General features: G+C 40.1%; 1 protein-coding gene across 9 annotated transcripts in view; it reads left to right on the top strand.

The window, feature by feature from the left end:
- Positions 1 to 13,414, top strand: part of LOC130923355 (protocadherin-15) — a 490,939-nt gene that overhangs the window by 308,284 nt on the left and 169,241 nt on the right. For all 9 annotated transcript variants that reach the window (XM_057849017.1, XM_057849014.1, XM_057849016.1 and 6 more), the window contains one exon: positions 10,483 to 10,576. In XM_057849017.1, the coding sequence (XP_057705000.1) occupies positions 10,483 to 10,576 (94 nt within the window). The remainder of the gene's footprint in view (positions 1 to 10,482; positions 10,577 to 13,414) is intronic.

Raw genomic sequence — 13,414 nt, forward strand, 5'->3', positions numbered from 1 at the left:
CCACTGTACTCGACGGAGATTATAAACTGAGATATTTCCAGACTGCCGACATTTTCCTCTCGTAGTGTGTTTTTCCTACGTATCAAAAAGCTGCCCCAGCATTGGTTAAGAGCGGTTATTGGTCCGCTCTCATTGGTCTGGGGCAGGCCAATACCGATAGCTCCTTGGCATGCAAAGTGATCACGTGTCATCACACAATAGAGAGTGTAGTGAGCGTCAGGAGAAAAAAAAGGCTGCGGTCAAGTATTATAATACTGGACCGGTAAATATTATCAGCGTCCTCTTTGTTGGTACTCGCCGATACCTCCATTTCGGGCTGGATCGGCCCCCCCTGCCAATACTGGTATCGGTATCTGTGCATCTTTCTTAAATAGTGATAAAAGAGAAACACAAATATTTAAAAAGCCGTGAGCAATAACAGTATAAATATTTCTGAATAAAATTAAGCTAAAAACAAAAGAAAAAAATGAATTTAAAAAAATTGTAATACATTGGGAAACAAAGAAGAATCAAGACATAAATTCAAATGAGATTGGCCCTTGTGTATTTTTCTCTGGCAATTGTGTTGATTTATTTCTGTTTTTTTTTCCTTTTGTATAAACCACTTGTGATGTCAGATAGCTAAACTCTTTGTCTGCCATTGACAGCAATAGACGTCCAATCCGTTTTAACTGGACTGAGCTGGAAGTGATGGAAAGATTTCAATATCACTTTCCCTCCTTCACTACCTTCCACAACCCTTTGTCACTCTGTGACCTGGTCTGGCAGTGAATAAGTTCAAGATAACTTCACTATAGCGACGACTGTCACCGTCTATTTACAAGTAGTAATAAATCACCACACAACACAAACATATGGTGCAGAAACAAAACAGTTAATGAAAATTAATAAATGACAAAGTGGTAAACACACATACCCACTACTACTACATTGGGAAAGCCAATAATGAAGAAAATAAGTATATAATGATGAAATGTTTTTACAAAAGATGACTGCAAAGCATGCTGGCTTAAGTCCATTTGGAACTGTTCAAATGGATTAAAAAGTAAATCGCTGTCAATGAACATTATTTTTGAACTGTATTTGAGAAGAATCCACATTTTTAAACAGTTTTTGTATTTGGAACTGTTGGTTGTACTGCATTCCCATCTCTGTCATTGTGATTCCCACAGTAGTGTTAGCAAGCCGCTAACAGCTGGTGGCAACTGATGTGACAACAACTACAAGCTGTTGTGTTAGGCTTCCAATATGCCAGGGACACTTTTTGTACTCCCCCCCCCCCCTTCTCCTGAAATGCAGTATATCGATTGACATAGTTGGACATGTCAAGAGTATCGTGATGGACTTAGACTATCTTATGTCGACGCTTTCACGTTCTGGTAAATCAGTATCAAGTAAAGTTTATGTGTTGCTTTTAAAAAGAAGTCATTGGAGCTGGACGTTATTTCTATGGGAGTCTGCTGTCATGTTTTCGTCCGTTGGAAAAATGATTGTTATTATGGCAAAGAACTTTTCTGTCGTATTTAGCTGCATGGTCACGCAGAGTGAATGTGAAATTTTGCAGTCACTTTTCGTTTTTTATCGTTTCACTTGATTCACATTGGCTGTGAACAAAACAAGTCATTTTCCAAATAAAGTGAATTTGAATTATTTACAGCAGCGTACTTGTTGGAAATCAATGCCTTACATATAGCAACACACTTAAAACACTTGGCAAACACCCGAGCAGATGTCGACGGGGCGCGCACTGAATGAAGACTGATTAGCTACTACTCTCGTTTTAGCTGTGCATACAACGCAACCGCTGAGACTTGTCATTTTTCAAGCCTTCCAAGCGTCCCTGTGACGAGATTTTCGCACCGACGCTCCGCATATGCCACCGCTGTGCCGAGCTATTATGAATAATGAGCGTCAGAGTCCGCCGCTCCGTAGGTTCCCTCGAGGGTGGGCAAGAGGGGATGCTTGAGATAGTCACCATAGTAGCGCAAGCTACACAGCGTGGTCCGGAATGCCAATCGATGTGGATGTTGCATTCCTGTTCTCAGAAGCTATCAACGCCTCAAGCTTCAAGTGGGTCGAGTCCAGGGAAAATATCATGGCAGGTCTTTCATGGGTTAAACAGAATCTTTATTGCAAAGCATTGTATTTACTGTGAATCTGCACTATAGAACGCATCTGACTATAAGCCTCACTAGCCAAATGTCATAACATTCAAGAGAAAATAGTTACGTATACACCACACCTGATGCTGCCTTTATTTGGTGTCGCAATTATGGTAATTACCACTTGTCGAGTCGGAAATGGCATGTGAATATCAAGTTGTGTTTTCTATTGGAGAAGTGGGATTTTATTCTGATACCCAACGAGTATCTGAGATGGGATGACCTTTTACTTTTCAAAATGGTGCAGCGCAAACAAGAACTCTCGAATGGTAAGAAACGGTATCAACAATTTGCATGATTTCTGACACCAACATAATACCGTAGTGTTCACATTTATAAAACTTTTTTTTTTCTAACCAAATGTTTGCTAAAATGTTCCGTTTGAAACAATAACTTACTGCTTGCACTGATGCATTATCTACACTGCTGGCCAAATGTATTGGCATCCCTGCAATTCTGCTCAATTTCTCGCAGAAAATAACTGCAACTACAACTGCTTTGGTAGTAATGTCTTCATTTATTTTGCTTCTAATGAAAAATCACAAAAGAGAATCGGGGATAAAAAACATTATCATTTTACACAAAACTCTAAAAGTGGGCCAGACAAAAGTACTGACACCCTGTGAAAAATCATGTGATGATTCTTTAATTTGTGTAATTAGCAGCACCTGTTACTCACTTGTGGCACATAACAGGTGGCGGCAATAACTAAATCACACTTGCAGTAAGTTAAAATGGATTAAAGTTGACTCATTCTCTGTCCTGTGTCCTTGTGTGTACCATATTGAGCATGGAGAAAAGAAAGAAGACCGAAGATCTGTCTGAGGACTTGAGAAGCAAAATTGTGAGGAAGCATGAGCAATCTCAATGCTACAAGTCCATTTCCAAAGACCTGAATGTTCCTGTGTCCAACATATCATCAATAAGTGTAAAGCTCATGGCACTGTGGCTAACCCCCCTAGATGTGGACGGAAAAGAAACGTTGACTAGAGATTTCAACGAAAGATTGTGTGGATGTTGGATAAAGAACCTCGACTAACATCCAAACAAGTTCAAGCTGTCCTGTAGTCCGAGGGTACAACAGTGTCAACCCGTGCTATCCGTTGGCGTCTGAATGAAAAGGGACTCTATGGTAGGTTACCCAGGAATAGGGATGGGAATCGAAATCCGATTCCAATTCTGAACCGGTTCCGAGTGTTTCGAGGCCTCGACATCACAATGAAAAAGGCTTAACGATCCCTTTAATGAGTCCTGAAGACGCATATTGCGTCATGACTGTCTTGTTGTCCAGAGGCATCAAACTAGCTTGGCGCCAAGAACCACCTGCTCCAAAGTTTGGCTACACTTCACCAGGAAAGAGGGTGAAAATGAAAGGTTACGATGGTTTAGCACGAGCATTGCAGCCGTAAACAAAACAATGACAGCATGTAGGTTCAAACGCTCGAAAGTGTGTCTTCACTTCACGAGGAAAAATTACAACAACACGACTTGCAATCATTGCAAGGTGGAGATAACTGCATCGGGAGGGAAGGTGGAGATAACTGCATCGGGAGGCAATAGACTGCACTGTCCTCACCGAGACAGCTATACAGCTAGCTAAACTCCGAAATGACTATACAGAAGACGTCGGTATAATTTGCTGACTTTATTCAACCATCACTTGAAGAGTGAAACTAAAAATAGAAATGAAACAAATCATTTTCGTCCCCAATAACAAACAGGTTTGCATCAACGTAAATCAGCGATGATTAGCTGCTAATTCAGTAATAACAACACGATTAGCATGCGTTCGCTAGCATTAGCACATCATCCAAACCACTACACAACTGGATTTAAGTGTCCGATCGCAAGTGGACAACACACAACAACAACTCAAAAGATGATACATACAGGCGTTGCCTCTGTAGATATTTTACAAACATTAAGAAGGAACGTAGGGTCGTAGCAGTGCTTCCCTCTCTCACTAACTCGCTTGGATGCAGCATTTCTTCTTCTTCATGTAAGCGCGTTGTTCTTCGCGTGAGGAAGTGCAAGGGCGCCCCCACTTGAGCGTGTAAGAACCATAAAAACTAAAAGGCATACATTTCATTTTTGGGTCCCCAAACTACGGCCTGCGGTCCGGATACGGCCCGCCCCGACATTTGGTCCGGCCCCCTGAACAATACCAGAGAGCATTTTGAATTTTTTTTTTTTTCTCAATAGTGTTATTTATTTTCTGGCCTTTTTCTGTGAAGAACTCAGAGAGGGTTATTTGGTTATCTATTTGATTAATAGTGTTATTATTATTAATTATTATTATTATATTATATTATTATTTTTGTTCCATGAAATATCCAGAAAGGGTTATTTGATTGTGGCTTTCTGAAAAACATTTTTTTTTTTTATATTTAGGCATTCCTGCAATCGTCACACTTTTTCTGTTACAAACTGACCCCGGCCCCTCATCAGAGAAGGGAAAAGTTGTGTGGCCCTCACTGGAAAAAGTTTGGGGACCCCTGCAAGTTTAACACATATTACCAATGACAGACCAACGACCTATATGCCAATATATACCAATATTTTGTATTTCTATTAGAAAAAATGTTTCAGTAAAATGTTACACATTCTTGTGCATTTGCCACTTATTGCCACAGTTAATATTGAGGCTTTGGGCATCTTTTGACCTTGTGAGTTTGTAAGGGTGTGACTTCTGATTAAAGAAACTCAATGCCCATCAAAACGTTTGTTCTTCTTTTTCCCCAAATTAGAATCGATAACAGATCGATAAAGAATCGAATAGTTAAGCAATATCGATAATGGAATCGGAATCGTAAACATCCTATCAATTCCAATCCCTACCCAGGAAGACCCCACTTCCTACCCAGACACATAAAAAAGCCTGGCTGGAGTTTGCCAAAACTTACCTGAAAAGGTAAAAACGTTTTAGAAGAATGTTCTCTGGTCAGATGAGACAAAAGTAGAGCTTTTTAGGAAAATGCATCAACAGAGACTTTACTGGAAAAAAAAAAGCCTTCAAAGAAAAGAACACTGTCCCCACAGTCAAACATAGCGGAGGTTCCATGATGTTTTGGGGTTGCTCTGCTACCTCTGGCCCTGAACTGCATGACCGAGTGCATGGCATTATAAAGTCTGAAGACAACCAAACAAATTTTGCAGCACAATGTAGGGCCCAGTGTGAGAAAGCTGGGTCTCCCCCAGAGGTCATGGGTCTTCCAGCAGGGCAATGACCCAAAACATACTTCAAAAAGCACTACAAAATGGTTTGAGAGAAAGCACTGGAGACTTCTAAATTGGCCAGCAATGAGTCCAGACCTGAATCCCATAGAACACCTTTGGAAAGATCTGAAAATGGTAGTTTGGAGAAGGCACTCTTAAAAGCTCAGAGACCTGGAGCATTCTCTTTTGTGTTTTTTCATCGCAACCAAAATAAAGAAAGATCTTACTACCAAAGCATTTGTAATTGCAATAATTTTTCCGGGAGAAATTGAGCATTATCTGACAGAATTGCAGGGGTGCCAATACTTTTGGCCAACAGTGTACTCATTGCAATCGAAGAATGAATAGGTCTAAAACAGTTTTTTTCACCGCAAAAAACCCCAAAATGAGGTCCATGTCAGAAGCACATGAACAGCACGCACTCGTAATTATCAATTAGCAAGCGGTAAGGATCATCTTTCCCAGAGCATATGACAGCAGGTCGCAGGGACTAACATATAACCCTGTGGTTGTTAGTGACGGTGCTGGATGTCTGAACCACTTGAAGCGAAAGGGCTCGCATCAAATGAACAATAATAATTTGCTGCACATAATGCCACTTCAAATGGATTGGACATCTATAAATTTAAATTCATAACAGAAGGATGAAAAAAGCCATGTGATCAGATAGAGTCGACTTCGGTGAAAACTGGGTTAACATCCTGCTAGCGTGGCAGCTTGGGCCTAGAATATTGCTTTTGTCCATTGTTTTTAAATCTTCAAACCACTCAAGGCTAGCTTTATATCGTTCTTTCATAAACGCGCCAAGCAGATGGCACATTTTTCATCGATGAAATCTGAATTTGGCAAGCATCTTGCTGGCATAACAGCTTTCAATATTTTTTGGACTTTCGTTTTTTAAATTTATTTTGAGGAATCTGCCCGATCCTGTCTTGCGATCGGAAACAGGGCAAGAGGATTCAGAGGATCGAATTCGGGTGAAAAAGATCAGTTTTTTAAGATGTAGTAGTTTATTGTTTTATTGTTTAACGTCCTCTTTTGCCCGGACAAGTCATAGTTTCATGTCATCTCTGTCGCTTTCGGCTGGGTTTTATAGATTCATGAAGATGTCCGGTTTTAATGATTTTTCACGGGACTAATTTGAAGAGAATCCCTCTGGCCGCTGGGGGGCAGCGCCTGACTCCGTTGACGTGGCTCTTACTAGTTAGGGGAGAAGGAGTAGTTCTTCTTGTTTTTTGTTGGCAGTTTTCCGCTTGTATCATGGGGAATTACCGCCATTTACTGGGTTGACGGTTTGGCAAGAGATGAGGCAGTCTTTACACCTGTTAATGTCGATCATGTGTCTTCTGTTGTATATTGGGTATTGTGTACACAGAAATGCAGTATGTTGTATTAGTCTTGTATTAATTGTTCTGCGTTTGTATGTTTGGTTGAATGTTAGTATTATATTCTAAGTAGCTGTTTTTTATGCCTCAGGGTTCCGTCATATATGTTAAGAAAAGGAAATTCCAAATTGACACGAAGGAGTATTTCTTCACAATTAGCGTGTGTTGAAATTGACACTTTACACAGATTACTACAGTACTGCTGCCTGTGACGGTTTCCCAGACCACTTGCCTGGTTGTTGAGTTTTTTACGATAAATCCGTATGTAAGGGCAACTGTTGACTTCTTTCGTAGCTTTGTACTAGCGTGATCTGTAAAATCTCGTTTGGTGTCGCATCGTTGCGCTGTCGGTTATTGTTAGCTTTTATTTAGATAGTTTGGATTTTGCCTTGGCTCCCGGTACTCGCTAATAGGGTAGCTAGCAGTGAGCTAAGCCATGCTAGGTATTATGGGAAATGTAGTTTTGAACTTCTGCGTTTGGAAACATGCAGGTTGAATAGTGTGTCAATTTATTTCAGTTATTGTTTGCGTGCAACCTAGAACATTGAATGAGGATAACAAATGAGTGGGAATAACAATTTGTCAACGACAATTGTCGTGAATGTAATTTATAAAAATGTTTAGTTGGCACATAGCCTACTTCTGTGTGTGTGGATTGACAGGACTACATTTCCATGTTTTTTGCGTTTTTATTGTTTGATTATTTTTTAGGAAGAATAAAGCCTGTTGAGTAACTTGTAACTTGTAGAGTAAAAAAAAAAATCCATATAGTATATCATATGTACTATATGGCAATATTTATTATTATTTTAATTTTTTTTTTTAATAATAAAACTGAGTTTTTCTATCCAGACGGAGGAGGCACACCTTAAATATATTGAAGTGATATAGGCATCTTTGAGTGAACCTGAGTAAAATTCAAGTATCTCCAGGCCGGGCCGAGTGTCCTCTTTTATGGAAATCAAAATATGGTCACCCTTTGCTAGCTGTAGTTTCGGTTCGGTACTTGGTGCCGGCAACTCCGCAAAATTAAGTGACTCCAACTCAGGTGAATAAAGTAAAATCGAGATACAACCCTATTTATTTTATTATTTTAAAATCTTTCAAACTACCTATAGTTAGCCTTAAAGGGTTCTTCTATAGCGGCACCAAGAGTCATGTATTTATAAATAACTCGACTTCTTACAAACGGGTCGTCAGAAATGCTATCACTAAAAAACATAGCTATGAGTACATTGAAAAATATACTACAAGTGTGTGTCGCTACACTCATGAACTCAGAATGTTAATAGATAGAACTTTTGCGCTAGTAGGTAACGTAATAACGTTCGGAGTTTCAAAAATTCCATGAATGAGGCACTTCATTATTAACTCATTGGCTGACATTGACGGGATAGACGTCCAAACCATTTGAAGTGGGAGGGTGGCATCCTCCCACTTCAAATGGATTGGACGCAGTGACAAACTCGTTTAGTTAGGTTTTGTCAAACTGTATTTCATACGTAGCTGAATGGAGTTGAGACGGTGCAGTGGAAAAGCACCACCATTACCACAAATCGACGATAATTTATAGACTGGCCCTGTCTCGTATCGTTGCCGAGCGTGTCATCCCTTTTATGACCGCATTGTCCTGCCTCATGGAGGCTGCTTCTAGCCGGATTACCCTAAATCATCCTTTTCCGCGTACTCATAGACGCATCAGCTGGTGTGTTCATGAAGTAGACATAGCTGTAACTCAAGTTTTTTCATTGATGCAATACTGTATGTGAGGCACGTTGTTTCATACCGTCCAACTCTGTGCCGTGTGCTGTATGTCGATCCGCATTATTTAACCCTGTAAACCTGAAGAATGGTGGAAGCATCATTCCAATGTGTAGAAGAAAAGTCAATTCATAGCCATTAATCCTGTTTTTAAGTGAACATTAGCATGACAGCAGCTCATCTATTAACAGGATCATTTAACAGATTATGGCTTATGTGTACGAACTCAAATTTGTTGACTTGTCAGGAAAGCAGTCTTCTTTGTTACCAAATTTGATCTCCAGTCAAAATAGATTTGAGATCAATTGCTGGTAATGGCACTGAAATGCGATCATCCCAGTTGAAATGGAATTGATGTCTATCGCTGTCAATTGCCAGTGATTGAGTTAAAAGCTTGAAGTCGACGGTAAAAAACAGAAAATATGTAGAAGTGTAAAAAAGCAAAGACACAGACACACAACAAAAAACAAAAAAAAAATACAAAAAAAGATAAGCAAACAAAAATTCTCCAGAATCCCCACCCCCTCCTGGATAAAAAAATGGGGAAAAAATTGAATTCAAATCAGTCAATGAGTTAAAGCGATTTTAGCGGCGCCGGTGGACAAAAGTGGTAGTGTTTTGCCTTAAGGAAAACTGCGTTTTCGTGTTGTAAAACTATGATCTCCCGGTCGGCTGCAGATGGATTAAATGACATTTTTGTTTTCAGCAGCTGTGTGACGGATGAATAGTAAAATTGGAATGAATCCAGTTGTGGCTAAACACCCCCACCCCACCCGAGTTCGGTTGAGGGGGCGGCGTCACGCTAGCGAATGAAAGCCGGGGCAATGTATATTCCTGAGTATCGTTTTATCCTGGTAGCCTTCCTTTTGTTTTCCTTCTCGTACAAAACTTTTTGTCTCTTTTGTTGCTCTGCCACCTTTGCAGAATTTGCGCAAAAGCGTTTGCATCGACTCCCGAGTGACGTATGCCGTAAAGCAGTCAGCACATATGTCATTTTTTTGTGTCAGGATTCCTGCCACTCACCTAAAAGTTAATTAGTGCTGGTAAAAGCGAAACAGACCCCCTCAACATGTAAAAGAGGTGGAATCCAACTAGTTGTCAGTCGACATATCGTCAAATGTTATGAAAATATTTTGAAAAGGTTGAAATATTACCTGGTGTTGCGTTAAAAATAAATTCCAACTAAACTCCAACTAAATGTAGCTCTCATTTTGTAAGCATAAATATTTCCATTTAACTAGTTGGCTGCAATTGAGGGCGCTAGACGTACAGTCATTTTGAGTGGATCAAAAGGTCTCCCAGTCTAAATAGATTAGAAGTCTACTAGTGATAAACTAACGTACTGACTTAACACTCCACTTCCATCTGAGAAGAAAAAAAAGTCATGTACATTTGCGTACCACTGGAGGACCTGAAATAAAAGCATTCAGTTCTCCCAGTTTAGATGAATTGGACTTCTATCTCTCTCATTGGCAGTGAATAAGTTAAGAATAAAAAGGTCACAGTTAGTCAAAGTATGGTCCACAGCAACCTTCAGTTAGACGAGTCATGGAAAGAACAGGACAACGGGGAGTTGCGCCAGTCATTATTCTTGCTCGGGTGTTCCAATGCATTTTGTTTGTTGTCCTGGCATATTCTCCCTTGGGTTCCATTGTTTTGTGTACGCTGCACCATGACTTTGCGTGTACGTGTACAAACAGAGAACTCCGCGTGCCACTCTGGGCAAATTGGCGCTTGTGCACCGCAGCATGCAGAACTGCAACACGGCTTCCTGCTGTTTGTTGTGTGTCTGGGTGGGTAAAGTTTAAAACGCCCACCTGCCCCTTTTCCCAGCAGTCAGTGGCCGGAATTCATGAATATTTCTAAGAGAAGTAAACAAATTCAGTCCGAGGCACAAAACCCGCCGGGGCTTTTTGTGCGTCCGTCTGTCAGTGTTAATGTTTTGATTTTCTCCACAGGCTCGGCCTTCTAATTTTGGAAAAAGGTCTAGATAGAGAAAGTGACGAGGGATACCGTCTGGTCGTCACCGCCTCGGATGGCAACCCCGGAGGGGTAAGACTCAAAATGCTTTATTGTCGCCGTATGTTGGCTGGGAAGAGTGGAATTCGTGTTAGTTGAAATTGTTTTTAGTTACTTTTTTGTGATTGGAGAGTTGAGTATATGTCCATCTTCCATCCATCTAAAAGCAACACTACATTTTAACAATTTTTCTTAACTCATTAGCTGCCACTGTCAGTGCTAGACAGCCACTTTATTTTGACTGAAAGAGTTAAAACTCCACTTTGATTTTAATTTTAACGAATGAAATAGCAATGATTTTGCCTCATTTTAGTAAGCAGAGTAAATGGTTACTTTTTTATACACTTTTATTCACAGAACAGTCACGCAGGTCATGAATTCACCAACTATGTAAATTCACGGTTGCGTGACTGAATTATGCAAAGTCACTGTGAATGGTACACCTTTGGAATTGCAACCGTGACTTTACATAGTTGACAAATTCATTACTGGGGTGTTACAAAATATAGAAATGGTGATGTATCGTGATACTTTGTATCCTTAAAGGTTATCGATATGCTCCTGCAAGAATTGAGATATCATTTTAAAAAGGTGTAAATGTCTTTAAAAAAAAAAAAAAATCTTCCACCACAATAGTGTCTCGGTTAACTCTGAGGCTGCCTTGACAGTGCTCGACACCCAATCCATTTAGACTGGGAACGTTGAGAGCATTCACATTCATTCTGTCCAATTGGGCATTTACAGGTCACTTGTTGTTCATTTTAGGGCATTTCCAGGTTAAGTTTTAGTCACTGCCTATTCATTTGGGTGATTCCCAGGTCTGTAACACAAAATGAACAGGAAGTGACCCATAAAATACCCCAAAATCAACAGGAAGTATCTGAAAATCAACAGGTAAATGACCTTAAATGGCCCAAAATTACCTCATTGCCTGGCGTTGGCTGCTACTGACGGCCATAGACGTTCAGTCCATTTGAAGTGGGAGGGATCCTCCCACTTCAAATGGATTGGACGTCTACTAGTGATAAACTCATTCCAATTCACAGCAGAAGCTTTTTTTTTCCTGTTTATTAGTTGTTTTTAGAATATCCTAAAATGATTTTCTGACCAATGTATTGATAATCGTTGTATCGCCATATCGTTAGATCATTGTGATCGTGAGCTTTGTATCGCAAACCGTATGGTATCGTGAGGTTCCCACTCCTATTCATTACCGACGTGAATATTCTGTAACACGCAAAACAGTAAGTTAGCCTGACTTGCTCTGCCTAATAATAGGAAATTAAATCTTGTAAGCGCCAGAAATAATTTTAATCAATTTTATTTACGATAAAACTGAGCTGCATCAGATAGATTCACAGAGCTGGAAGTTGCCAACCCCTGCACTAGAGGCACTGAAAGCCTTCACAACCATTCCTCCTTTTTAAAATGAATTGGACGTATTTCGTGATCAATGGCGGGCAGGCAAGTTAAATTTACTCATTGGCTTCAGTTGAGAGCCCTCTCAGTTCAAATGGATTGGACATCTGTCCTCCCATCGAGTCTAATCTGAAGTTTCTCTCCATTTCCTGGCAGAGTGAAGTCAAATTCAACTTTCTGTTGGAAAACTGTAGTCAGCATGAAAGAAGTGCATTTATCTCACTATGGATGGACAGATTGCACGAGCCAATAACCTTTACCTATGTTGCACACGTTTTCGATCCCGGCGCAGCAGACGGAAGCGTCTCAGGCGCAATATAAATTGCCGCGTGACTCTGCTGTGCCAAATGTCAGCAGCGGGATGAAAAGCTGTCACAACAGGAGGGGAGTTAAACCAGGATAGGGGTGAAGGAAGACTTATGCCTAGAACTGCCAGGAAGGTCGCAAACAAAAGACAAGATCTCAAATATGCACCGAGAGGGGAAGGAACGGAAACGCTGGATTTTCTGTGCGTAATTAGGGTCGGATTGTGGTCTCCATGGCAACTCCCAGTGAACATGGCCGTAAGCGAGTGACCGAAAGGACAAAATCTCGGAAACAAGAGGAGGAAATGAGTTTTCTTGGAAAGTGTGGGTGCTCACCTTTAGACGTAAGGTGAGTAGCTCCGACACCCGTGAGACAGCAGAGGTGACTCGGGCATTTACGATAGGGTCATAGTTTACCTAGAATGCATTGAGATAAGAAAGTTGTTACTTCCGATGCGGAATGCCTTGACCTGGATAACTGAGAATCAAAACAACTCATTGAACAATAGAAGCATTTTCAGATGGCTGCTGCACTTTAGTTCCTGATTAGTGTCGTAAAACACAGCAAAAACAGTCCAAAATAACAAAATATTAATTTCAAGGAAATACAGAATAGAAGAACAGATAATATCCTCCTTTCAGTTGCCTAGGGAGTTCATCTAAAATTCAAGATCTCCATTCTTCCCCCCCTGTAACATTAAAGATTTAAATGTCAATCTAATTAGATAGGAACATTTACCTTTGTTAGGTCTTGAACATCGTCTTGCGATCGAAGACTTTCCCTGCTTTTTGTCCTGAAGCTCTGACAAGTCAGAATCTTTCAGCTAAGGTTAATATGACACTGTGTTAAAATAGGTATGCTATTAAATCATCAACAACGTTAACTGCTCTAACGATGCTACCTCATAAATTTACACATTGGCTGCCATTTCGCTGAAACACTATAATACACTTACTTAATCCACGTTAAATTAAAGCAGCATAGGTCAATTTATAATAAAGTATAACTTTAATAACATTGTTTTGTTTGTTACCGAAAAGACAAAGCACATCAATTTGCCTGAATTTAAAAAAATAAAATTTGCATTGCAAAGGAGCTGATTAAAAGGGCAAACGAAAAATGGAAAGAGTTACCATTATCATACAA

The sequence above is a fragment of the Corythoichthys intestinalis genome, chromosome 10 (assembly GCF_030265065.1).
Source record: "Corythoichthys intestinalis isolate RoL2023-P3 chromosome 10, ASM3026506v1, whole genome shotgun sequence".
In the NCBI taxonomy this organism is placed as follows: Eukaryota; Metazoa; Chordata; class Actinopteri; order Syngnathiformes; family Syngnathidae; genus Corythoichthys; species Corythoichthys intestinalis.